At 35.7% G+C, this 27,649-nt stretch overlaps 1 protein-coding gene and 1 pseudogene across 1 annotated transcript in view; one reads left to right on the forward strand and one right to left on the reverse strand.

The window, feature by feature from the left end:
- Positions 1-24,146, reverse strand: part of ANKRD55 (ankyrin repeat domain 55) — a 97,887-nt gene extending 73,741 nt beyond the window's left edge. The window contains exon 1 of the mRNA XM_031965229.1: positions 23,846-24,146. Coding sequence (XP_031821089.1) covers positions 23,846-23,885 — 40 coding nt within the window. The 5' untranslated portion in view covers positions 23,886-24,146. The remainder of the gene's footprint in view (positions 1-23,845) is intronic.
- Positions 11,608-19,724, forward strand: LOC100914970 (annotated as a pseudogene).
- Positions 24,147-27,649: the final 3,503 nt, after the last annotated feature.

A 27,649-nucleotide genomic window follows, 5' to 3' on the forward strand; every position in this document is an offset into this window, starting at 1 on the left:
GTGATTCAAAGCATCCTAATAGATTTTGGACAAAAATGCCATCTGTACCTAGAAAAAGAACTAAGGAGCCTGAATGTTAACCATCACATGCTATATTCATTTCTTTTTTTTTATCTCATGGTTTTTTCCTTTTGCTCTGATTTTTCTTTTCCAAAATGATTCATAAATGTGTATTAAAATAAACAAATAAAAATAAAAACAGCAGTGAGAAAAAATCTGAAGTTAGTTCAATGGCTTTCTAACTCCAGATGATCAAAGCCCAACTTAATATGAAGATAACATATTTTTGAGAAATAACCTAGAAAAATGAAGTAGCAACAACAATAAAAAGGAATATGACCATAGAACAGAACAATGTGGAAAAGAGCTACAAGCAAAGTCTCAAAGAAAAATGTTAATTGGACCCACTTCCAACAGGAATTCCTGGAAGAATGGAAAAAAGAAATAAGAATGGTAGAAGAAAAATTTAAAAAAATAAATGGGAGTAATATAAGAACATAGGAAAAGAAAATTAACAACTTGGTAAATGAGACACACAAAAAAATACTAAAAAAGTCTTCAAAACCAGAATAAGCCAAATGATAAAAGAGGCACATAAATTCACTGAAGAAAAGAACTCCTTAAAAAGAAATTTGAAATAATGTTTTTTTCTAATTTTTTCAACATAATTTTAATGATCACATTTTACAGACTATTTTCAGATATCTGTATTCTAGATGGGGATTTATTTCAATTTATGAGAGATAATGAGCTTCTGATATGTGGTTATCACCACCAGGTCATATTTTGCTAGGATTCAGCTTACAGTGATGCATTTCATAGTCTTTCCCATTTCCTTCAATAATCTACATTGATTACCAATTTCAGGTTTAAGAATAATTAACCCTTTTTCAATTTCTAGTGGCAATGACCAGGTTCTGAGTTGCCATCATAAACTGATGCATTTTCCACAAACAAATCTCTTTGGCTCAATCATTTATTTGACACTTCATTGTCTTCATAGTTGACATATGTTGGCTGAGTTTATATGGATTTCATCCACGATGAATCTTTTATTTCCAGTCTTGGTTGGGTCTTTGTTCTTTCTTAGGTTTTATCATCAGGTAAGTAACTTTTGGTTATAGAAGACAAATTATTGCTCAGTGAAGGAAGGTCAGCTTTTTCCAAAAATATTCTGTGCTGCCAAAAAATTTCCCATGATCTCACCAGATCAGAACTGAACTTATTTTCCAGACCTCACATAGCTTTGTGGTTATCTTGCTAATGCCTTATTATTTAATGTAGCAAAACCATAGTTTATTGTACACTAGTAGTTATATCATAGTTATTCATATTTTTGTCTCTTTTCTTTACTAGATGGCAGTTATTCTATGATATAGCCCTTGTGGTCTGATAGAAATTTTCTGTCTTTTCTAACATGTAGCCATTGCTTTCTGCAGTTTCATAGATTCCATTGTCAGGTAAGTAACTTTTCGTTACAAGAAATAAATAAAATAGCATCTACCTTTTACCGGCTTTTACTATTGCTCAGTGAAGGAATATCAGGTTTTTTTTCAAAAATATTCTGGGAATATTTCACATATTTTTGTAGTTGAGGTGTTTTCTTTGAAGGAAACCAACATATTTATGGATTTCATCTTCTATTCATTAGTTAAATATTACCTCTAGGTTCATGAAGCTTTCAGTTTTTATCTTTCCTTGGTGTATGCTAGGAATTTTATACTTAACTAATCCAAAAGAGCATTGGAGAAAGAGACTGAGTTGAAGGATTTGTTTGCTTTGTTTCTCAGTGTAGGCAGATAAAGTCATCTATATACACTGAGTGGTTAATTAGGGATTTTGACTTAATTCCTTTAATTTGAGAGTTAGTTCTGTTTAGGAAAAGTGATGGCGTATTTAAGGCTAGGCAGAAGCATATTGCACTTAAACTATTCCCTTCAAATATCAATATAAACTTGATTTTAAATAAGTTTTTCTTTACATAATTTTGTTGATGCTGCAGTTTAAATAGAAAAGTTTTCCATGTGGATATTAAATACTTTGTGGTCTTAATATACTTGGTTCTAGTTACAAAATTTTCAGTATATGAATACATCATGAGTTCAGAACTGAACTGCAGTAATAAACAAAGGCAATGTAAATATTAAAGAATTTTCAGGAAACTTGATCAATAGTTTCTAAATCAATGAGCCTCTTTTTATGTCCCCAAGACTTTTGGATCTAGCTTTTTTACTCCTCAGAAAAAATATTGCTTTCTTATGAATTTTATAAATTTATTTAGTGAAACTGTGAATTGTTTCTGTATTCTGTTTTTGTGAATAATGTTTATAAAATAGATTTTTTCTAATTTTGAGAGTCATTCTTGTTCTTGTTTCTTCTGAGAGGAACATAAAAGAGTGCTTTGCTAATCATTAATATATCCTTGTGAAGTGATTGAAATAATTATGGAGTATGTCTAGGCCCAGTGCTCACTGTTTTTCAGGTTTTAAGAGATGAGTTTTAGTTACTTCCTTTTAAATAACTATTCTAAAATTCATCATATTAATAGTTCTCAAACTTTCTGGTGTTTTTAGTCTAACTAGCATTTTAATTATGTTGAACTGCATGCAATAATACTGTTCTTATAAAAACTTTTTGTGTATATATATATATATATATATATATATATATAGTGAGATTTTGTGGGGTTTTTTTTAATCCATTATGCTATTCACTTCCATTTTGTAGAAGAGTTCATTCCATTCCTATCCATAGTTATGAATACTAGGTGTGTATTTCATGATTCTTTTTTATTGTATCTAACTGGGCAATATGGGCAATGTTCTACTGTGAAAAATAGCTTGGTATATGAATGTTACAGAATATTATTGTTCTGTAAGAAACAACCAGCAGGATGATTTCAGAGAGGCCTGGAGAGACTTACATGAACTGATGCTAAGTGAAATGAGCAGAACCAGGAGATCATTATACACGTAACAAGATTATATGATGATCAATTCTGATGAATGTGGATCTCTTCAACAGTGAGATGATTCAAACGAGTTCCAATTGTTCAGTGATGAAGAGAGCCATCTATACCCAGAGAGAGGACTTTTTGAACTGAGTGTGGTTCACAACATAGCATTTTCACTCTTTTTGTTGTTGTTTGCTTGCATTTTATTTTGCTTCTCTCTCTTTTTTACTGATTTTATTTTATTTTTCTTTTGTGGCACGATAATTGTATAAATATGTATGCATATATTGGATTTAACATATATTTCTATCATGTTTGATATGTTTGGACTACTTGCCGTCTAGGAGAGGGCATAAGGGAAGGGGGAGAAAATTGGAACACAAGGTTTCGCAAGAACTAATGTTGAAGAATTGTTCACACATATGTTTTGATAAATAAAAAGCTTTAATAAAGAAGAAAAAGAAAGATAATAGCTTGGCATTAATGTAATTTTTCCTTGTCTTTCTGAAGATATTCCAAAGACTTCTCAAGTCATTTCTGCCATGATGGTGTTTGATACCTTCCCCTAGGAGTATTTCCTGATAGCTCAACCTTTCTTTCAAGATTCTTTGCCATGGCAACAGTCACCACATGTACTACTGTATATGTTTTTATCATTTCTTATGGAAAACAACAACAACAACACTATGGGAAAACGTATTCATTCATGATGGCTATAGCAGATAATAGCTTTTTTGAATTACTCAGTTGTGGTATAAGTAGTCTCCTTGTTGGGTTCATGTTGTGAGTTTCAAAAAAGGGTCTTTAAAAATTCTAGTCCAAGCACACCTATTTCCCTTTCAAAATTATTTGATCACTGTGCTAGTTTTGTTTGATTTAATAATTAAATAATAATAATTAGGTAAATGTTAATCTACTTAATAGAAGATTTTTGTAGTTTGCATTGAGAGATCTTCAGTGCCTTTAGATTGTTTAACTTTTCACTTTTAGATTTTAGTAATTTCTTAATTTCATTTCTTATTTTGCTAATCTAGGTTAAGGTTATTAAAATATTTTTAAAATGCTATTTAATTATTTTTAAAATGTTTGTCCTATACTGATCATTAATGTTTAGTTATTATGAAGAATTTGTGGATGTAGCCTCTCTCTCTGTCTCTCTCTGTGTCTCTGTCTCTCTCTGTGTCTCTCTCTGTGTGTCTCTCTCTTTGTATTTATCTGTCTGTCTATCTCTGTGTGTGTGTGTCTGTTTGTCTGTCTCTCACCAGCATCCCTACCACTACCATGCAAGGGTGAAGAGCCTGTTTATTCATAACATGGGCACCATATAATCAAAAGATGCCAAGATCTCAAGCCCAAAGTTCATTTCTTGAAATTGAAGAAGGGCTTAAGGAAAGGAGAAGGTCTTGGCATCTTTTGATTTTCCTTTTCAATTCTAAGTATATATACACATATATATATGTATATATGTATATATACATATATATATATATATATATATATATATATATATATGCACATGTGATGGAGTACAGGACCCAGGAGATTGAGCTATTATGATATTGGAGCCAGAATTCTAGGCTTCATTCTGCTCAGTAGAGAAGCCCCAAGTGATGTAACCTGAGCCCAGGTATGGTTCCTCATCTAGAACTCTAAAGAACAAATAAAATAGATCCAAATATCAAACCCATTTATTGAGATTGCAGAGCGTAAGTGAAAGGGGACCTAGCTTAGGTGCCTTTGCTGTGGGAAAACGGGGCCTTTATCATGCATGCTGAGACCCATTCTAGTGTTTTAGTTTCAAAGATGTAGCCTGATTGGTGGAGAGGTTGCCTCTATCCTATAGGAACATAGAATATCTTCTACCAAAATCAGGCTACTTCAGGCCCATTCGTCCCTACTTCAGCTCAACCATCCTTTTCGTCAAGGCATTTGTGATGCTGTCGGTGCAGTTTGGCCTTATAATCACGGCATCTCCAGTGATTACAACGGCATTAGGTAATTGCCTAATCTCCCATGGGGACCTATCTTAGGTGATTTGGACATGTACCAAAATGGAGTTAAATTGATAACAGGTGAGATTTTCTATTTCCAGTTTTGTTAGGAGGTGTACTGGCACATAGTGAAGATATTTATTTGTTCTCCATTTCATATGCAATCATGGTTTGCTCACTTTAGTAGTCAGTGCCATCTGCACTAAAGCTTTTTCAGCAAAGGGGGAGGCAGGGGTGGTAGCATTGATATTTCTGATTTATTCCAGTATATTTTTCCCTCTTATGTTACCAAAACATACAAAGTTGTTTCTTATTGCTCTATTCTCTGTATCAAGCTGGACCTTGTGGCAGTTTCAAGTAGGGTCACCCTGTTCTTTATACTAGTTGTCTATTTCTTAGACTATTAGAAGCAGCTGTAACATGCTGACTGGAATGCTAATCCAATTGATAGTGTTGCCAGAGCCTAAATTGCTTTTATAACCACTATAATGATCTCAGTTCATATTAAGTTTCTCATGTACCTCATCCTCAATAGCATTTGCCTGCTTTGCTATTTCAACCACTTTATCTCCATACATAGATGAGGGGTTGAACTTTGAAGGGTTGCTATTATTATTATTACTGAAATTATCTCTTTTAAGGATATTTGCCTTTTGATTTTGGACTCTAGAAGATCTAAAAATTCCTAGAAGGCCAAGAAATATATCTTTAATGATGGAATCACACTTAGTGACAAGTGGTAGAAATGTTATTTTTAGGCCATGACAATCTTCAAAACTTACCATGGGACTGAGCATACACTTGCTCCATCTCTTCATTTAATTTTTTCCTTTTTTTGTTTTTAACTTAACAGTAATTGATAATTAAGGAAAAATAAATTGAGTATTGTATGAGAAATTATAAATTTCTGTTACATAAATTTGTTTTTTTAAAGTAGATATTAAAGAGAATACAATTGCAAACAGAACTGCCCTGTATGTGACCCTTTATCAACTTCTTTTAATTTTCTCCAGCATACTTTTAAAATGTTTTATTGATAACCTTTTATTTCTTTTTTTGCATCTATATCACTATATAGTAATTCATTATTATCCTTCCCATCTTTGTAAAGTGCCCTCTCTTAATGACAAATATGCATAATTAGCCACGTTTGAAAGAGCATGTCTCATTCTCTGCATCTAATCCATCATGTCTTTGCCAAAACAATGTATAATGCTTTCTCATTTGTTCTCTGAAGTTATAATTGGTCACTGAATTGATGCAACTTCTATATTATCTTGTCTTCTCATCAGGTTGGTCCTGATGCTTAAAGCACACTTAAATAAAGAAACTGTTTAATAAATTGAATATATTGCAAAAACAGAAAATAGTAACATTTCTTTGGTTGGTTTTTAATGCAGAATGACATAGATTTCTAATTTCTATCTTGCTTTTTCCCCTTTTTTTCCTTTCCAAATCCTTTAATTCACATTTCTGAGACGTAAGTATTTTATGTCATCTGGACATTCTTCAGGTTCTATTTCTGCCCAAAGATGATGCACTGAAAATGGTATTTTCTTGATCACGGTTCTCTTTCAGATGAAACATCTCCCTCTGCCCCACTGCTAGCACTGGGATCATCTTTATGAGAGATATTTCTTTCCTTACTTGACTCAGAAGGTCCTTTTGCTTTGGTTTTTCTTTCTCTGTTGCTGTTTTTCAAGTTTAATTAAGATTAAGTGTTTTGTTCGTGGTCACTCAGCTAGTAAGTTTTGGCAATCGAATTCAAATCCAGATATCTTCTCACTCTAAATTATGTTACCATTTCCTTAGAATAAACCTAGCTGTATGAAATCTAAACAAAACAAAACAGAAAAGCCTCTCTTGCTATGATATCTAAGAAGATATATGATCAAAAAATAAAAAATATAGATGAATCTCAATGCATTCCCATCATAAAATGATTAAATTCAATCATTAAAATGAGGCTTGGTAGGCTGCATCTTGTTATGATGACTTGAAACATATGAGTTAAAAAGCAAAAATGATGAAAATCTGAAGAAGACATGCCTGAAAAAGTCAAAGTCAGAGCTGCCCCTCTTTCTGTTTTTTTTTTTATTATAGCTTTTTATTTACAAGTTTTATGCATAGGTAATTTTACAGCATTGACAATTGCCTAACCTTTTATTCCAATTTTTCCTCTCCTTCCCCTCACCCCCTCCCCTAGATGGCAGGATGACCAACGCATATTAAATATATTATTTAATAATATATAAATAAATATATATAATTATATATAAAATATAAATAAATATATATTATATATATAATACATATAAATAAATATATAAATAAATAAATAATATATAAACAAATAAATAAAACGCTGTACAAAAAGAATCAGACTCTGAAATAGTGTACAATTAGCCTGTGAAGGAAATTTTAAAAATGCAGGCAGGCAAAAATATAGGGATTGGGAATTTAATGTAATGGTTCTTAGTCATCTCCCAGAGTTCTTTTGCTGGGTATAGCTGGTTCAGTTCATTACTGCTCCATTGGAGCTGATTTGGTTCATCTCATTGCTGAAGACGGCCAGGTGCATCAGAATTGATCATCATATAGTATTGTTGTTGAAGTATATAGTGATCTCCTGGCCTGCTCATTTCATTCAGCATCAGTTCGTGTAAGTCTCTCCAGGCCTTTCTGAAATCATCTTGTTGGTCATTTCTTACTGAACAATAATATTCCATAATATTCATATACCGCAATTTATTCAGCCATTCTCCAATTGAGGGGCATCCACTCAGTTTTCAGTTTCTGGCCACTACAAAGAGGGCTGCGACAAACATTCTTGCACATACGGGTCCCTTTCCCTTCTTTAAAATCTCTTTGGGATATAAGCCCAGTAGAAACACTGCTGGATCAAAGGGTATGTACAGTTTGATAGCTTTTGAGCATAGTTCCAAATTGCTCTCTAGAATGGCTGGATTTATTCACAATTCCACCAACAATGTATCAGTGTCCCTGTTTTCCCACATCCCCTCCAACATTCCGCATTATCTTTCCCTATCATTCTAGCCAGTCTAACAGGTGTGTGGTGGTATCTCAGCGTTGTCTTAATTTGCATTTCTCTGATTAATAATGCCTTTCTTTCTGTTGATAATGAGATAAATTGGAGGCAGAGGGAAGAGGAGAGAGGTCAGACAACACAACAGCCTCTCAGTCAGAGAGGTCAGAGAACAGCAATTGCCTCTCAGTGTCCTTGTATCATTCTCTCACAAGAGGAGATTCATTCTAGATTGGATCTCCAGCACCCACTGTCAGTGGCTCCTGTGTATTCCAATAGCTCTCCCATGTATTCCAACACAGTATCACTACCTATATTTGTCTTCCTTTTCCTAGGATTCTATAATCACAGTTTGCTCTAAAGTCAGACTACCATGGAGTCTAAATCAATTCCCATCCTGAAAAAGGTTAGTCTCACACTTTGAGCTGTAATAGTTTGATAATTCCTGACAACAAATGATTGCAGAACTCTCTTTGATCTCTCTTCTACATGGTGGACCACTTGTATTCCACTCTGTTAAAATAAGGACTGCATTTCTTGGTTTATATAGCTGTAGCATTTGACCTATATTTCCTTTACTTTAAAAGAAAATCAATTCATTCATCAAGTATTTATTTAGTTCCAGGCATTATGTGAGAGCCAAGAGCTACAAAGACAAAACTGACAGAGTCCTGGCTTTTGAAGTATCTACATAAGAAAGCACCAAGTGAATATAAAAGACACTTTGTTGGGAAGATGAGAGTGCTGAATCAGAAGGGAAGATAAGAGGGAGAGTATTGTATGTATGCAGAGGTAAGCCATGTTTCTGCAAATCTATGGAGATGGGATATTGAATGTCATGAATAGGGAAGAGTGAAAAGGCCATGTTAAGTGGAATTAGACAGAAGAAAAGAGTAACGTTCAATAATCCTGGAAAGATAAATTAAAGCCAGACACTGAAGCATTTTAAATGCCAAAGTGTTGTGCCACAGTCCTCTTTTATTGTCCTGACTCAGTTTCCTTAATTGTTCTGCCTCAATCCCCTTAGTTGCAGCCCCCCTCTCTGATTCACTAAGACTGATATAACTCAGGGAAACTTGCTCTAAGGTTACAAATTGTCAATGTGTAAACCCAAAAAGGGGGAGTCCAGACTTTGTGTCTCCAGCCAGACACTTTCTTACTTCCCAGTTTGTTAGAATTTATGGAACTACCCCCCACCCTGTCAGACCCCAATTAATGATTCCTGCCTGGAGATTCTGGCTCACCAGAGTTTGGAATCCACCCCCCTGCCTTTGTTTAGCTATTGTGTATCAATAAGTCATTGAAAACTCACATTGGCTGCTGGATGCTGGATTCTTGGAGATGATAGTCTCATTCAGCCCTGGGACCAAACCATGGATCTATTTGGTTCCAGTAAATCTCTCCCTTTCAAATAAAATATTAAATAATCTCTAATCTCTATCTTGCTTCAGTTTCTCCAGCATTACAAGAGGAGTTTATATTCTATCCTAGAGACAATATGGAGCCATTGAAGCTTCTTGAACAGAGGAATGATATGGTCTGACCTGCATTTTAGTAATATCAATTTGGTAGCTTGTTTGGCTAATTAATGGGAGGAGGAAGAGAAGAGGGGAGATAGAGACAGAGACAGAGACAGAGACACGGAGACAGAGAGACACACACAGAGAGACACCAAGAGAGAAATGGGTATGGAAGAAATATTTGAGACCGAGTTGTAACTTTATCACTAAATCATAGTCAACCCTTTCTAAACAAGTTATTCAGTACTGTTAGAGCTATTTATGATTTGATTACAATTTTAGGTGGTTTTTGCTTAGCATATTAGCACACTATTCCTCAGAATGGCAAACCCAATTCTCATGAATCCCCAGTTTGGTTAGAGTAAACTCTGAAAGTAACTGGGGTCTAACTATTGTTCAGATATTCTGAAGAAAACCTGGGGATTGTAGAGGTAAATGGAGCCAGCTTCTCTTGACTTTGTAATAGCTATTGCTAAATTTTCAGAGAAAGCACTTACACGGCAATTACTTGATTTATTGTTGTGTTGATTTTCTACATTTAAGAAAGTGATGAACAAAATGTAAATAAGGCAGGATTTTTAGAGAGGAGGCCTTTAAACTTTTGCAAGTACCCTCAGGGTAAGCTGCTTAATCATCCACTGTTTAAATAAAAACTAAAAAACTAAAAATCAGATATCAAGTCAAATAAAGTCAAGTCAACAAATATTTAAATGCCCATTGTGTGCAAAGTACTGTGATGGGCATTGTGGGACATTCATATTAGAGATCCAACAACATAAATATAATTAATTTATATGTTAATAATGTAAAATAATATAAAATATAATAAAAAATAAAAATTCTTATGACAATGATAACTTCTATTGAGTTGAAAGGACTAATCACAAACTTTGTGTCTGTTGTCTAAAAATCAGCTTTGCTATGTTTGGAGAGTCTCACTTTTAGAATGACCAATGGGCAATGAATATTTTTAGTTATACTAATTCATAACGGTCATTGAAGGCATAATGGCTAGAGACAAGTTTAACTATCAGCTGCAAATCAAGTGAACAAGCATTTGTTGAGCATTTACTGTGCACTAGGCACTGTGCTAAATGCTAGGAATACAAAGAAAGACAAAAACAATTCCTGCTCTTAAGGAACTTACAGTCTAATGGTGGAAACAACACACAGCTATGTACAAATCAGTTGTGTATCAGATAAACTAGAGATACTCTTAGAGATAATGTACTAGAATAAAGGGGGATGTGTAATGCCGGAGAAACTGAGGTAAGCTACAGATTAGAGTTTTTAATATTTTATTGAAAGGGAGAGATTTACTGGGACCAAATGGATCTATGGTTTGGTCCCAGGGCTCAATGAGACTATCGTCTCCAAGAATCCAGCATCCAGCCAGCATCCAGCCAGCCCAGCCAGCATCCAGCAGCCAATGTGAGCGCTTAATGACATATTTATACACAGTAGCTAAACAAAGGCAGTGGGGTGGAGTCCAAACTCTGTTGAGGGGGAATCTCCTGGCAGGAACCATAAATCCACTTCTGACAGGTTGGGGGATGGGACCATAAATTCTAACAACCTGGGAGTTAAGAAAGTGGATGATTACAGACACAAAGTCTGGAGTCCACCTTTCTGAGTTTACACATTGACAATTTATAACCTTAGAGCAAATAGTCCTGAGTTATTTCTGCCTTCATGAAGGGGTGGCAGAGGGAGGAGTTTGTAAGTAAGGGGACTGAGGCAGAACAACTAAGGAAACCAAGGCAGGACCAATTAGGGAAACTGAGTCAGGACAATTTAGGAAAACTGAGTCAGGACAATTAGGAAAACTGAGTCAGGACAATAAAGAGAACTGTGGTACAACAGATGGAGAAAGGCATCTTGTCAATGGGGAGACTTTAGATAATTAGGTAATATTTAATAATTTAATTTATATTTATTATTTTATATGTTATATGTAATAATATAATATATTATATTAATTTGATAATAAGATTAGATAATATTTAAGGAAAGCCAGGAAGTGGAAATGAGGGAAAGGAGAATTCCAGGTATGGAGGACAACTAGAGAAAATGCTTTTGGTTAAGAAATGATGTGTCATGGGCAAGATCCAGCAACTAAGGACAGTATCAGAGATCATGGATTATGGTGGGGAGAAATGTATAAGAAGACTAGAAAAAGTAGGAAGGGCTTTAAAAATTAAATGGGATTTTATGTTTCATTCTGAAGGTAATAGGGATCTACAGGGAGATTATTGAATAGGGGAATGTCATAGTCTGATCTAAGGGCTTAGGGAGATTTGGCAGTTGGTAGCAGGATATTCTGAAGTGAGGGGAGAGGAAGCAGACATTAACCAGTAGATAATTGTAGTAGTCAAAAAAGTGAGGTGGCATGGCATAGTAACAGGATCAGAGGAAAGAAGGAGGCATATGTGAGAAATAAAGCAAAGGTAGAAATGACAGGATTTTCTGTTATTTTTTGGTCATAGATTTTATAGCTGGAAACTAGATAGAGACCAAGAGTGATTTGTTCAAGATTATACAACAAATAATTATTCAAGCTAGGATTTGAAGCCAGATTCTAAGCCCAGTGATCCTTCCAATGCATCACAAATAGCTGGATATATGAAAAAATGACTATTAAAATTAGTTGGAAAAACTGGGGATGCTTAGAGTTTGGAAAAGATTTGGAGAGACTAGATGGTGATCATTCAATGTTAGAAGGACTGTGATGTAGAAGAGCATAATTAGCCTCGTCCTACTTGGCCATAGAATGAGGAACTTGGAGCACATAGAGGAGTTCCAGAGGGTCCAATTTAGGTTTAATTAAGAAAAATTTCATAACAAAAAGAACTATCCAAAAGTAGACTTCCTGCAGGGTCAGTGAGTTTTCCCTCACTGGAGTGGGGTTGAAGCAAAGACTGGCCATGTTGTAGAGAGGCAACTGCTGGACAGGTACTGGTTGGATTACATACCTGATTCATTAAATGAAGAAACCCTGGGAAAACTCAAAACCCTTGAGAAGGAAGCTGAGAGTGTTACTACTGGGCTTATATCCCAAAGAGATACTAAAGAAGGGAAAGGGACCTGTATGTGCCAAAATGTTTGTGGCAGCCCTTTCTTTAGTGGCTAGAAACTGGAAAATAAATGGATGCCCATCAATTGGAGAATGGTTGGGTAAATTGTGGTATATGAATGTTATGGAATATTGTTCTGTAAAAAATGACCATCAGGATGAATACAGAGAGGCTTGGAGAGACTTACATGAACTGATGCTGAGTGAAATGAGTAGAACCAAATCATTATACACTTCAACAACAATACTGTATGAGGATGTATTCTGATGGAAGTGGATATCTTCGACAAAGAGAAGATCTAATTCAGTTCCAATTGATCAGTGATGGACAGAATCAGTTATACCCAGAGAAGGAACACTGGGAAATGAATGTGGACTACTTGCATTTTTGTGTTTCTTCCCAGGTTATTTTTACCTTCTGAATCCAATTTTTCTTATGCAAGAAGAGAACTATATGGATCTGCACACGTATATTGTATCTAGGATATACTTTAATATGTGCAACATGTATAAGACTGCCTGCCATCTAGAGGAGGGAGTGGAGGGAGGGAAGGGAAAAGTTGGAATAGAAGTGAGTACAAGGGACAATGTTGTAAAAATTAGACATGCATATGTTCTGTCAATAAAAAGCTATAATTTTAAAAAGAGAGAGAGAATTACGTATAGAATAGCTGAAAATGCAATAGATTAAAAATCAGATTTTGGTTAAAAAAAAGAGAGAAGGAAGCGGAGTTCCTCTGTCAGAGTAAAACCAAACAATAACAGCCCAGAGACCCTTTTTCAAAGATGAAGAGTTTGAATAGAACTCCACTTTCCCAGGACTCTTAGAATGAATCAGCACCAATCCACAGTTCTATGTTCCATATTCCCTTGTCACAATGCTTGGTCTTTCTAGATTAAGAGAAGAACCCTATCAAAATCCACATTTTACTGGTGAGGGAGAAGGTACTATATTTCCTCTAGGGACCCACCAGCTGTCTAATTTCATTTTATCTTTCTCTCTGACTGTCTTTGTTTTGTGAATGTCTCCCTTCAATAAACGTGGTTTGCTTTACTGTCTTATGAGCTTTGTGTTTCCTTTTACTAAATTAGTGGTATTCCCAACCTTTGAATCTACATTAAAACACATGAACTTTCTTTTAAAGGAACCCAACAATGTACTTCCAAATATGAAGTGCTTCTGAATGTGCCAGCTGTTTCCAGCTTTGGAATTTGAAAACTGACGGCAAAACTCTCCAAATATCTCATTGGGTTATATTCCAGGAACAGGAACATAGACCTTGATACACATCGTAGTAAATATTTGCCCCAAATTAATTCTCCTTTTTTTAACCTCCTCTATCTGCTTTTCCTCAAGTTCCTTCCTTCTTCCTGAAATTCTCCTTTCATTTCTCTTACTTTTCTTTCAATAGGCATCTGGTGATCATACTTGATTTATAATATTTGCCTTTTCAGCAAAGAGTAAATCTGAATGTTTCAAATGCATTCTCAGAGTAACTTTTCATATGCATAAAGAGTTGAAATGCAAAGCCAGCATATCTCTCAGAGGGAGCATTAAAAAGCACAATGGGGACATCAGCTTGATTTTTTAAATATCCTGCTTTCTAGAGCCCTCAAGTTGGGGTGAAAAAACATATCATTGCTTTCTAGAGCCCTCACGACGGGGTGATTAAAATATATCTTTTTAGTGAAGAAGTGATGAGGAGGACCATCACTTCTTCATTAGGAAGATATATTTTATATATAACATATATATAACACAACATACTATGTCTCATTCAATCTATCAACAAGTTTTTCTTAAGCACTTAGCATGTGCCTGTTCTCAGAAGCAGGCATGCAGGCAAAAGAATGAAACACTTTCTACTCTCAATAAGTTTACAATCTACTGGGAAGATAAAAACAACAGAGAAACTTGTATTTTTTCCTCAAGGCAATAGGGAACCACTGAAATTCATTGAGTGATGGAGTCACATGGAAGAGAGATCAATTAAGTTATTGTAATAATCCAGTTGAAAGTTCTTGAGGACCTAAACAAGGATGGTGGCCATGTGAGTACAAAGAAGGGAGAGATTGTGAGGAATGCCATTTGTTTCTTTACTGAAATTCTCAATAAATTTTACAGATGAAGGAAGCCAAGATATTTGAAGCTTAATGATGTGGGATTTAGGAGTATTACTCACCTTCCCATCTTTACTTTTCATCTTTCTTCCCAGGGTTTGTTACCCTGGTACTGGAGGGTAGAAACACTTCCTCAAGTTATCTCAGCTCAGTTGCAAAGACAGCATGTCAACTCCAGTTTCCACTGCTCCCCACGATAAGAGGTTCATTCTGACTCTAAAAGATTGTGACAAGCCTGGCCCTGATGGGACTAGTCCTGTTGCTATCTAATTTCAGTGGGATGAGGTGGAGGAGGAAGGATCCTAAGCCTAAAATAGCTTTTATGGAAGATAAGTGTTTTGTCTTTTTTACAATGAGAGGTTTTTAGATATAAAACCCAAATTAACTTAAATTTATACTAAGAAATACATTACTAATATCAGATTCTTTGTTGGGACCAAGAGGAAAAATGTGTTGCTATTGAAAGGATAAAAGTATGCAAAAAGAGAAGAGATTAAGTAGGCCTGAAGACAAACTTGGTCTATTTCACAACATTTTAAGCAGCTGAGTATGACTTTTCTGGCACACTCAGCCAGTAATTCTTATTTACATAGCACTTAGAAGTTTGCAAGGAACTTTCCACAGGACCCCTCCCTATGAACTTCTTAGATGAATTATTATTATCCCATTTTGCTTATAAGAAAAGTGTGAATCAGAAATGGCATATCATACAGAGATAAAACACAAATCAGTTCTTCTGACTTTAAAACCAGGACCTTTTTTTCTGGGTGACACTATTTCTAAGATATCCTGGTTCTCTAAATAGTTTGTGCTACTGCTCAATATGTCTTGGTCCAAGATCCCTCAAAAGTCAATCTAAATAAAAAAAACAGTAGTTTGGGAATAAAGAGAATGAAAATAATTGACATTTATATAATACTTTATGAACATCATATGATGAGCTCCTTGACTCAACATTATGTGGTCAATCAATGTTAGCTCCATTTTAAACTAGTATGGCAGAAAGTAGGCATAGATGCACACCTAACACCATATACCAAGATAAGGTCAAAATGAGTTCATGATCTAGACATAAAGAATGATATTATAAACAAATTACAAAAATATAGGATAGTTTATGTCTCAGATTTGTGGAGAAGGAAGGAATTTGTGACCAAAGAAGTAAAGACCATTATTGATCACAAAATAGATAATTTTGATTACATTAAGTTTAAAAAGTTTTTGTACAAATTAAACTAATGCAGACAAGATTAGAAGGGAAGCAATAAATTGGAGAAACATTTTTACACTCAAAGGATCTGATAAAGACCTCATTTCTAAAATATATAGAGAACTGACTCAAATTTATAATAGTTCAAGCCATTCTCCAATTGATAAATGTTCAAAGGATACGAACAGACAATTTTTAGATGAAGAAATTGAAACTATTTGTAGCCACATGAAAAGGTGCTTCAAATCACTATTAATCAGAGAAATGCAGAGTAAGACAACTCTGAGATACCACTACATACCTGTCAGATTGGCTAAGATGACAGGAAAAGATAATGATGAATGTAGGAAGGAATGTGGGAAAACATTGTTGGTGGAACTGTGAACGGATCCAATCTTTCTGGAGAGCAATTTGGAACTATGCTCAAAAAGTTATCAAACTGTGCATACTCTTTGATCCAGTAGTGCTACTACTGGAATTATATCCCAAAGAGATCTTAAAGGAGGGAAAGGGACCCACATGTACAAAAATGTTTGTGGCAGCCCTCTTTGTAGTGGCAAGAGACTGGAAACTGAGTGGATGCCCCTCCATTGGAGAATGGCTTAATAAATTATGGTATATGAATGTTATGGAACACTATTGTTCTGTAAGAAATGACCAGCAGGATGATTTCAGAGAGGGTTGGAGAGGCCTACATGAACTGATGCTAAGTGAAATGAGCAGAACCAGGAGATCATTATACACGGCAACAATAAGACTATATGATGATCAATTCTGATGGGTTATGACTCTCTTCAACAGTGAGAGGTTTCAAACCAGTTCCACTTGTTCAATGATGAAGAGAGCCATCTATATCCAGAGAGAGAACTGTGGGAACAGTGTGGAACACAATTTTTAGCATTCTCACTCTCTCTGTTATTTGCTTGCATATTGCTTTCTTTCTCAGTTTTTCTTTTCCTTTCTTCTTGATCTAATTTTTCTTGTGCAACAAGATAACTGTATAAATATATCTACATATATTGGATTTGACATGCATTTCAACATATTTAACATGTATTAGACTAAGGGACAGGGTGGGAGAAAGGTGGGGAAAATTTGGAACAAAAGGTTTTTCAATGGTCAATGTTGGAAAAATTACCCATGCATATGCTTTGTAAATAAAAAAAAAAGTTAGCTTCATTTTTTAGATGTGATAGACTTCTAAAGGAGTATTTGTCCTAGGTCACATATCTGTCTAAGATTCAAGTCTTGACTTTTTGACCTCAAGTTCAGTTGGTTTTCTTTGCCTCAATCTACCTACCTCAAAAAGAGAATTTTTCTGGTTGTCTCTCCTGTATATCACTAAAGAAGAGGCTAGTTGGGTAGAAGAAAATGGAGGAAGAAATAAGGAGGAATTTGGATTGTAATGAAAAACTCTCTGCCTGTGGTAAAATACAGTGTGAGTCAGGGTTTTCCCAGTACAAGATGCCAATATCCTCTGGAGTCAACTGGAAGCCTGAGAAAGAATAGCTGCCAATGAAATTCTCCATTTGTTCCCCTGTACTTAACATGGTTTGGAAAGAAAAGAAAGGAGGAGAATTGGAGAAGTGTTGGACTAGAAGTGAGGAGAACTGGCTTCTAGGTTTGGTTCTGCTATTTTTTAAAATTTGTGTTTCTTATAACAAAGTTACTTCATCTCTCTGCCTCCAATTAGTCAATAAGTATTAAGTGTTGACTATTTTCTGTTGTTGTTTGCCTCCCTTCTCAAAGAAGACCATAACATCAGGGAGGTGATGCTATGGCAAAACAAGTGAATCAGACTGAAGGAAGGATTTAGGAACTGTACTAAATATTGGGTTAAAAATACTTTATATAGAGGGAAAATCATGTACATAGAAATGTGTGGCAGGACAGTGGCAAATTAAATCCCCTACACTTTCTGATGGGCAGCAATTGCTCAGCATTTGATTAATTCCCATGGGAAGCCAAAAAGTGATGACTGAAAGGCTTGCCTCCATCACACCTTTAGAAGGAAAGAAGTCCAGGAAGACAAGTGAGAAGTGAGGGAATAGAGCTATAACAAGGATGATTTTCTCAGTGGAAGTGAGGGCAAGTTTGGAGACTTTCATGTGGGATTTTGCATGGGTTTTTCTACAACTATCACCACCATAACCACAAATGATTGGGTGGTAGAGTAGATTTTGAGATACTAAGACACTAAATTTGTAACACTTACATGAAAGCCAAATGTAACAGTGACAGAATAGTTGGCATTGCTTCTGTTGCTACTGAGAACAGAACTGGTGAATTCACACTTGCATATTCTTTCACTCCCACTCCTGGTATCTCCTTCTCTTAGGAGAGAAACAAACTTGTTTCTCAATTACTATTTCTTAAAATTTTGTTTTAGTATCTGTTTTGCTATTCTTTGATATGTAGTGGTTAACCACGGAATCACTGATTTGAATCTGTGTCTTTATACAGTGGTGACTAAAAGAGATGCAACAGATGGTAAATAATAATAGCTAGAATTCATTTAGCTAGCTGTTAGGTTTGTGAAGCATTTTATAAATTTATTATTTCAGCTTATATCCATAGCAGTAATACTGGTCTTACTGAAACATCACCAGTGTGGAAGAGTATTTTGTGAGTTTCTGTTCTCTAGGACCCAGAGACTGGTGGTGCTATTGGAGACTACTTTGGGAGATGTTGTTATTGATTTCTATGCAAAGGGAAGGCCATAGGCTTGACTGAATTTTCTGAAGTTGTACAAAACAAAATACTTAAATATTGTGTTATTCATAATTTCCAGAGAAATTTTATTGTACAAACTGGTGATGCTATGGGTAGTGAGTCAGTCTATGTGCAACCATATGGTGATTAAGCAAGGTTTTTTGAGACAGAAAAATACCAAGAATTAAGCACAATAAAAAGAGTCCCATAACTATAGTGAACAATGATAGTGATCACCATGGATCTCAGTTATTTGATATCATAGGAGAAAATCTAGATTACCTTGATCAGGTGTGCATCAAGTGATTGATGAAATAATAGAGAGAATGGCTGTATTCAAGAAAATGAATGAGACTTCTGTTGACAAAGACTTTGTAACTTATCAAGATATCAGGATAAATCATAGACTGATTTTAGATGATGCATTTGATGACTTATCTGGTGTACCTATTCCTGAATGATCACCAAAACCAAGAAAGTAACAACTAGATAGTGGCTGAATAAAATAGACAACGAAATCAATGATTTTAGAGGGAGATCAGCTAAAGAAACTGAAGAAATAATGGCTGAAGAAGAAAAAACAATCAGGTTATTATTTTAGAAATGGTGGGAGATTTACCTGAAGTAGTTATCAAACCTCTAGAAAATTTCTGTTTGTGTGCAAATTGAATCCAGTAACCACAGATGAAAATCTGGAAATAATATTCTCAACATTTGGGTCCATAAAAGTTGTGAAATTATTCATGACTGAAAGTTGGGAGGGTCTCTTTGTTACGCATTTATTGAATTTGAAAAAGAAGAACATTGTAAAAAAGCCTTTGTCAAAATATTGTGCTTATAGATGGCGAATGAATATGTATAGCTTTTAGCCTATCTGTTGCAAAAGTTAAATGGAAAAGAAAAGGGGACATATATCAAGCATGATTTCAAGGAATATAATAAAAGAACTAGGAAAAATCTTCTAACTTTGCTCTCAAGGTTAAATTAAAATCCAGATAGTTACAAAATATGATCCTGTGTTGGATGAAGAAAGAAACAGAAACCTCTAAACTCAAGTAAAAAAAACTTAAGGAAAAAACTCGTCACTGTTCTGAATAGGAATATACAATAGTAAAATGTTCTAAGGATTCCAATCAGGAATGGTATCATAGAAGATATGAAGTGTTGTAAAATGAAGTGAAAAAGGGGGAAAATAAGGAAGAGATATCAAAGCTTACAACCACAGTGGATCCTGGGATAGATGTCTACTATGGTAACAGTAAATCTAATTACCAAACAGAACTCTATGAGGCAGGGGCAGATGTGGAAATGATAAAAGTGCTTGTGCTATGCTTTGAAGGAAGGTAGATAGAGATTTCTCTCAGTTTTCTCCTATATAAAATAAATGAATTGAGCTAAAATAATTAATTCAATTACTCAGTTATTTAACACCTTCTCTGAGTAAAGCTCTGTTCTGGGAACTAGAGATATAGAAACATACATCTCCTCTTCCCCCTCCCCCTCAAAAAAAGAGTACTTGCCTCAAGAACTTACATTTATTGCAGGACCTTGCATTCTCCTTGAATGACATGAAAGTTCCCTATATGAATCATATTGTTGTGCCACAGTTCTCTTTTTGTCCTGACTCAGTTTCCCTAAGTGTCCTAACTCAGTTTCCCTAAATTGTTCTGCCTCAGTTTCCCTACTTGGTCCTTCCTCAGTTTTCTTAATTGTTCTGCCTCAATCCTCTTAGTTGCACACGTCCCTCTGGTTCATAAAGAGTGATATAACTCGGGGCTATTGCTCTAAGGTTATAAATTGTCAATGTGTAAACTCAAAAAGGGGGAATCCAGACATTGTCTCTTGACAAACACTTTCTTAACTCCCAGCCTGTCAGAACCGAATTGATGGTTCCTACCTGGAGATTCCCGCTCATCAGAGTTTGGACTCCACTCCCCTGCCTTTGTTTAGATACTGTGTATAAATATGTCATTGAGAACTCACATTGGCTGCTGGATGCTGGATTCTTGGAGACAATAGTCTCATTCAGCCTTGGGACCAAACCATGGATCCATTTGATCCCAGTAAATCTCTCCCTTTCAAATAAAATGTTAAAAAAAAAAACTCTCTAATCTCTATCTTGCCTCAGTTTCTCCGGCATTACAATATGGCTCCCAGAGTACAAATGTTTTGTACATACTCAAAAAGTGAGAAATGTCAGTCTAGTATATATTTCACACTGAATCTCTTAGTGGACAATGCATATTCTGGAAAAATTTATCTCTGTCCATTTGCTAATTGTGTTAGGATCTGAATTCTATTACTATCAGTGTCTTTTAAGCTCTCTGACCATCAGTACCCTCTTCACTAAAATAAGGATTGTAATACCCAATACTACTTAATTAGCAGGGTTATTATGAGAAGAGTACTTTGTAAACTTCAATATTGTTGCAATGGCCCAAAATCTTCCCAAGAAGTTAAAAGGATTAAGAAAATAACCCAGCAACTTTTCCAAAGTAACATTTAGTTTGGGCTTAATCCAGGGCACTAAACCTGGGAGGTCTGGAAAAGTCTAATTAATCCATCAGCATAAGGGAGAGCAATTTATAATGGGTAAGTATTAAGAAGGGCTATGGTTTTCTCAACTGGAAGGTCTGAATCATAGAACACCAGAGCTGGAAGGGACTTATTATAGACCAATGTTGTTATTTGATAGATGAAGAAATAGGAATAAAGTTACTTGTTCAAGTACACTAACTTACGTTAGTGGTAGAAAGGAGTCCAAAACTTAGGTCTCCTGATTTCCAATCCAGATTATTTTTCTACTGAACTACAGTGCTAGAAGAAAATAAGGGGAAAAATAATTTGACTATTAGGTATTTTTCTTATTGTTGTTATTTTTGTGTGCGTGTGTAATGATGCTTAAAGTTTCCAGTTTTCATGAGGTCAGGAATAATTCTCTAAATTATTGCAAAAAAGAAATCCATGACATTCCTAATTGCATTATATAGTTTTCCAATCTAATTTTTTGCTGCCAGAAGACCTTCTTGAGTTTAAGTAGATTTTTTTCCTTCTGCTACTTTCTGATGGTAACAATATGGCTTTTGCTAAGAGTAATCAGCAGCTATGTAAATGTTATGTAAAATATTCCGAATGCAGAGTTAAAAGACCTGGTTAAATTGTGGCTCAGCTCCTTGACTTGTAAATGACCTGGCATCATAATGATGATGATGATGATGATGACTTTGGGGGATCAGATTTGTGATTTCATTGTTTATGAGGAACTCCTGGTGTGGAAATTTATTCTACTAAGACAGTACTACTCTGTAAGTTATGGTCTTTTGGAGTTGCCTGGTAAGTGGCTTGCAGAGAGTCACAAAAAAAAGCATAAAGGCAAAACTTGAACCTTGATCTCACCTTTGGGACACATATCTTCCCTACTTTGCTAAGTGTCTATGTTACCTTCCCTGTTTCAGGGACTTATTATCAATCCAATACAATATATTGACTCTCACCTAATGTTTATAGCATACTTTAAATATTATCATTTCACCCTTTTGGGCTTCAGTTTCCTCATTTGTAAAATTATGATCTCTCAGGCCCCTTCCCGTACTGATAGTGTGTGATTTGCTTGTGTCTATTATGAGCACCTTCCACAAAGTAATAAGCTCCATTAAAGCATTAATAAATTTTGGTGGTTTGGGGGGCAATCACAATTCCCCCCCCATTACCTCTTTGCAAAAGAGCACAAATGCTAACATGGGAGATGAAAGCATATATATCAATATGATTACATTTAGCAATTTAATATAAATCTTTTACTGGATAAAGCCACTCATTAAATGTTATGGTGCTGCTACCTAAAGGGAGCTTATTGGATCATTATGCCATGAGCTAAGAGGGCAGTAGGTTCAAAGAGAAGGGGAGGAAAGCGAGCAGAACTGTTAAGTATTCCTAATGATTGTTTATAAATCCAGTCATTCATTTCTCTGGTCTTTTGCAGTCTCATCAAGCAAATGTCAGTGACCAAAAAGGCCCTAAGACCTTAGAGATACATCCTGTAAAATACCCAATAAGCTATAAAATGGGACTCAGACATCAGAAATTTTTAAAAAGAGTCTGACTAAGAGGATTATATTTATATCTGCAGAATGGAAATTTTCTGCTCCATACACAGAAAAACGATACATTGGAATTAGAAAAGTATAATAAGCAGATGTTATATGTATATGTGTATATAGACATATATGTGTGTGTATATGTGTATATATATATAAATGTATATGTGTATATAGATTATATATATATATAAATAAATGCATGAGATAAAAATAGCACTATGTATATGAAATATAAACAGTATTCTAAATATAAATAAAAGTAAATTTAGAAATATACAAACATATAATGAATATTATATATATGCATAAAATATGTATAATCCATATAGGCACTATATAAACTCTATTAGTAAATGTATAAGGATAATATAAAGATGTGTCTGTATTTCAATAAACCCTTCATATAGAAATTATGTCTCCCTTATGTGTGAGTTCTATTCTATGATAATAATTAAAAAAAAAAAAAAGATCTCTGTGTAACAAATAGTGTATCCCCTAGGGGAAAGTTTCTTTTGACATTACAAATTTGGATGTCAGCCATTCCCAAAGGAAACTAAAAATTAACGACATAGTCAACATGTCAAAATATTGATTTTATAGGAGACAAAATGACACACACATGTTTAGTTCTGTTTCCATTTCTTGTCCTAATCACCTCCCTCTCTCTCTCTCTCTCTCTCTCTCTCTCTCTCTCTCTCTCTCTCCCTCCCTCCCTCCCTCCCTTCCTCCCTCCCTCCTTCCCTCCCTTCCTCATATTAGTAGCTCTAATGAGAATAAAAATGTTACCTGAAGCGTATTGCTACCTTCCAATCCCAGTTCTTAAAACTGGTAGAGATGCTTTTGTTGGTGCAGGAAACACAGTCAGATCCTGATGGACTTTGTTTTTCTTTCCTGAATAATTGTCAGGGAAAAAAACCTCACCTTTGGGACATGTCTCTTCCCTACTATGCTAAGTGCGTATGTTACCTTCCCGTCTATATTCAACATGCACACACATTCTCATTTTAATAGCTTTGCAACTATAAACCCTTCTAGTTATATCAGGGATGCTGAGGACCAGTAGATTTTGTTTTTTCTTTAAAAAAAAAAAAAGCAAAGAAAAAGGAAAAACAAACTTACCCTTATGTTGATCAAACATAGATGAGGGACTAAAATCCATGCTGTCGTAGATCAGACTGGCTTATCATTCAGACTGGACAAAAATCATCTTCCAGTCTCTAGCGTGGAAAAAAACCCATACTGCACCATTACACACATTTGAGCCATAGAAAACTCACTGATATCTGTGGCCAAGTCCTCTCATTAAACATATGGTACAGCTTCAGGTTGTTGTCAAGGCAAATAAAAGATATCAGGTATAAGCTGCCATGCTTAAATTGGAATAGGCATAGAATCGAATGGTCTCACTAGATAGCTATGATTGCTTGTGTGTGTGTGTGTGTGTGTGTGTGTGTGTGTGTGTGAGAGAGAGAGAGAGAGAGAGAGAGAGAGAGAGAGAAAGAGAGAGAGAGAGAGAGAAATATGGAGGGAGGGAGAACCATCCCCCAAACATCCAAGTGTTGTATATGGAATGGTAATCTGCCTTTCATCCAGAATGTGAAAGATATTGCAGGTCACCCTGTATCAGCAGCATGAAGGCTGTTTTAAACAAACAGAAATCTCAATCGGTGACTGAGAATTCAGTGTCACACAGAGCATGTGCAAAACTGCCAATGCAGTTTGGATACTGATTTCCTCGTAGGATGCAAATGGCATTCAGAGTGCAGCTTGCTTGGGGAACACTATCTCAATGGATTACAACATCAGGGTGTAGCATCTGGGAAGACCATGTGTGGATATATTGAGGTTTATCAACTAATCTCTTTAGTTTTACCAGTAATCTTTGAATTATGAGAAAAAATTGAAGAGCAAAGGAGGTGACCTTTATAAAAATCGCTTTCCAAGGTTCATAGAAGAATAATCAAAGTGATATCCTCAAAGGCAGAAGATGTATCTGACACATTTCAAATAGCCCTACCACGTTGTTGATACTTAAATATTCTTAGTGATAGTAATGATCATCTCAATTGTTACAAGTCAAGGAACAAATAATTCAGTTTTATATCATTAAGGAACAACAATGTAATGTGACACTTTAACAATAATGTCCAGTATTAAGTGCTCTACTAATCCACTCATTCACCTGCAGTCTCCAATCCTATGACTTGATTTTCATAAAATCACAGACAGACTTGGAAGAAGTTTTAGGGACCATCTTGATTAACTTGCATTTGAATAGAAGTCTTCCTATAATATCCTTGACAAATATTTAACCAACCTCCTACTATGTTCCTGAAACATATTAATAGCAACAACAATAAAAAAAAACCACACTTTTATAGCACTTACTTTGTGCCAAGGGCTTTGCAAATATCTCATTGGATCCACACAACAACTTTAGAAGGTGAGTGCTATTATGATCACCATTTTACAGTTGAGGAAACTGGGGTATATAGAGGGTGAGTCCCAGGGTCGTACAAGATAGTAGGTGCTTAATAATTTTTTTACTATGAGAACCAACATTACCATTTTAACTATTTTTACTACTAGAACTTTTCACCAGAAAATTTCCATGAGAAGGGAATGGCTTCTGGCTGGTTGTCCATAGGACAACCTCAAAACTTTATTTTTCTAGATACTCCTGTGAGATCTAACTTTCCATGTCTTCTACCCCAGGACACAAACAGAAAAAGTGAATAAAGAGGATTGTAAATCCGAACAATTGTAACTCAGATTGCAAATCCTGCCTAATTTTAATTTGGATTGTAAAACTGGCCAATTGTAATTAACTCTTACTGTAAATCCAACCAATCTGAACCTTAAAGGGAGGGATAAGAAACCAAACTAACAGTATAAAGCTTGCTCCTGATTCTGTATTTGATGTCTCTTCCTTGGGAGTATAGCTGATCCTCCCAAGAATTGAATTAAGGATTCTTCTTTCACACTAAAAGAATATTGGTTGTGACCCTAACCCTGTACTACTTTGCAACTGGGGAAGCAGTGGGCAGCAGCAGCTCATCTGGAGTTCACTGCCTGATCCTGCTAAGTACTAGAGGATCTTTTGATAAAGGTACTTTCAGACCCTCAGAGCAAGGCTTTGTCTTAGCCCATGCAGCTGCCCTCCCATTGTTCACCTAAGGTGAGAAGCCACTTACCTGAAGACTTTTTTTTTACAATCCACATTATCCAGTGGCCCACCTATATCAAAGCAGTACTTCTCTGGTCTAGCTTTCTGTCCAGTGGTTTTGAAGCAGCTACATTAATTTTCTTTGTAAGCCTATTGATCCTCAACCAGAGACCATTCCTTGGTCCTACCTCTGGGCCATAAAATTATCATGAAGAACTAGATATCATGAAGAACTAGATAAATGTGTATCTTTGCTTCTCTTTCTCTACTAAATTTTCTTAGAATTTAGACCACTTGTTAATGGTATTATAATTACATGAGTTTGCCCCTTGACCAGAAAATTAGTTCAAGCCTGTAAACTCTTTTGAGACACCTCACAACACTGTTCTGTGACTCCCACCTTTTGGGGTTCCCTTTCCAACTTCAACTGTTCCAAAAAGAAAGTTTAGTTCTTAGAAATTCATGAATTAAGCTCTCAAGGTGATGTAAATTGTGTCCTCTTTAATCTTTGGAGGGGGGGCCTGATGTAAACTATGTCCCCTTTGAAGGGAAGCGTGCTCCTGACACTCAAACCCTCTAGGATCCTGGGAGGAGAACACCTTTCCAAATAACTCCCAAGATAAGTAATCTCATTCAATTGGAAATCTTGACTTCGGGCATAGTCAACAGTCTTTATTGAGCTGCTCAAACTGCTTCCCAGCCTCAGGCCAACACTAACCTCATATAACCAAGGGTTTGCTACCCTTGTTTACTAAATGCTCTTCTGTACTTAGCCCACTGATGAAGATATTTTCTTCTCAGTGTAAACCCATCTTTGCTAAAAATCCTAACAGGATGCTTTGCCCACTAAGAAAGCTGTCTTAGTGTAAATAAATCCTCTTTTAACACAAACTTCGGGTTTGCAAATTCATTCCCAAAGAATCTGTGACATCAACCAGAGGGGATCTCTTACCCTCAATTCTCTCACTTCATCATTTGGTGGCCCATAAGGGGATCCCGGAGAATCTGGCCGAGGTAAGCCTTTTTCTTGATGATTGTCTATTCTATAGCTAGGACACTCAAATTCCCAAGAAAAATTTGGGTAGTTGGGAGCTTCATGCTCCAGCAGAATTCTCTCAGGGATGCTTGGACTGGGAATTCCTGCATTTCTGACAAAAGTCCCCTTAATCAGGGGATATTTTGTCATCTCTCTCTCTCTCTCTTTCTCTCTCTCTCTCTCTCTCTCTCTCTCGGGATACCTAAGAGAAGGACGAGGCGCTATAGAATTGGGGGAATCTAAGGCTTGTGGCAAAATGGGACAATCTATCTCTGTCTCTATCCCTAAGGATTCTTCCTTAGGCAGTCTCTTTAAAAATAGAGACAAATTTGGCTTAAAAGATCGCAAAACTAAAAAGCTTAAATTAAAATAGCAGTGCAGGATGCTTAAATTTGATGGCGGGAAATCAAGCTCCCTCCTTCCTGCTCCTCTAGGGACACAGGATCCCTCTTTTGTACCCCTATGCAGTTATTATCAGGAGGCTTCTGAATCCCTTCCAGAACAGGACCTCATGTCCAACAATATTTCTTTAACTCTATCCCCTTCACCTGAACCAGATCCTGAGACTTTTCTGTCCCCACTCCTCAATCCCTCTGATACAAGGAGTAGGACCCCTTTTTCTCCTCTTCAGGATACTGATTTTAACCTCTGCTCCCTGAGAGGAGCAGCAGACTCTTAGGAAGAGACACTCGGAGCAGAAGTGCCTCTTTCAATGTTAAAT

This window comes from Sarcophilus harrisii, chromosome 1 (assembly GCF_902635505.1).
Source record: "Sarcophilus harrisii chromosome 1, mSarHar1.11, whole genome shotgun sequence".
Taxonomy (NCBI): Eukaryota; Metazoa; Chordata; class Mammalia; order Dasyuromorphia; family Dasyuridae; genus Sarcophilus; species Sarcophilus harrisii.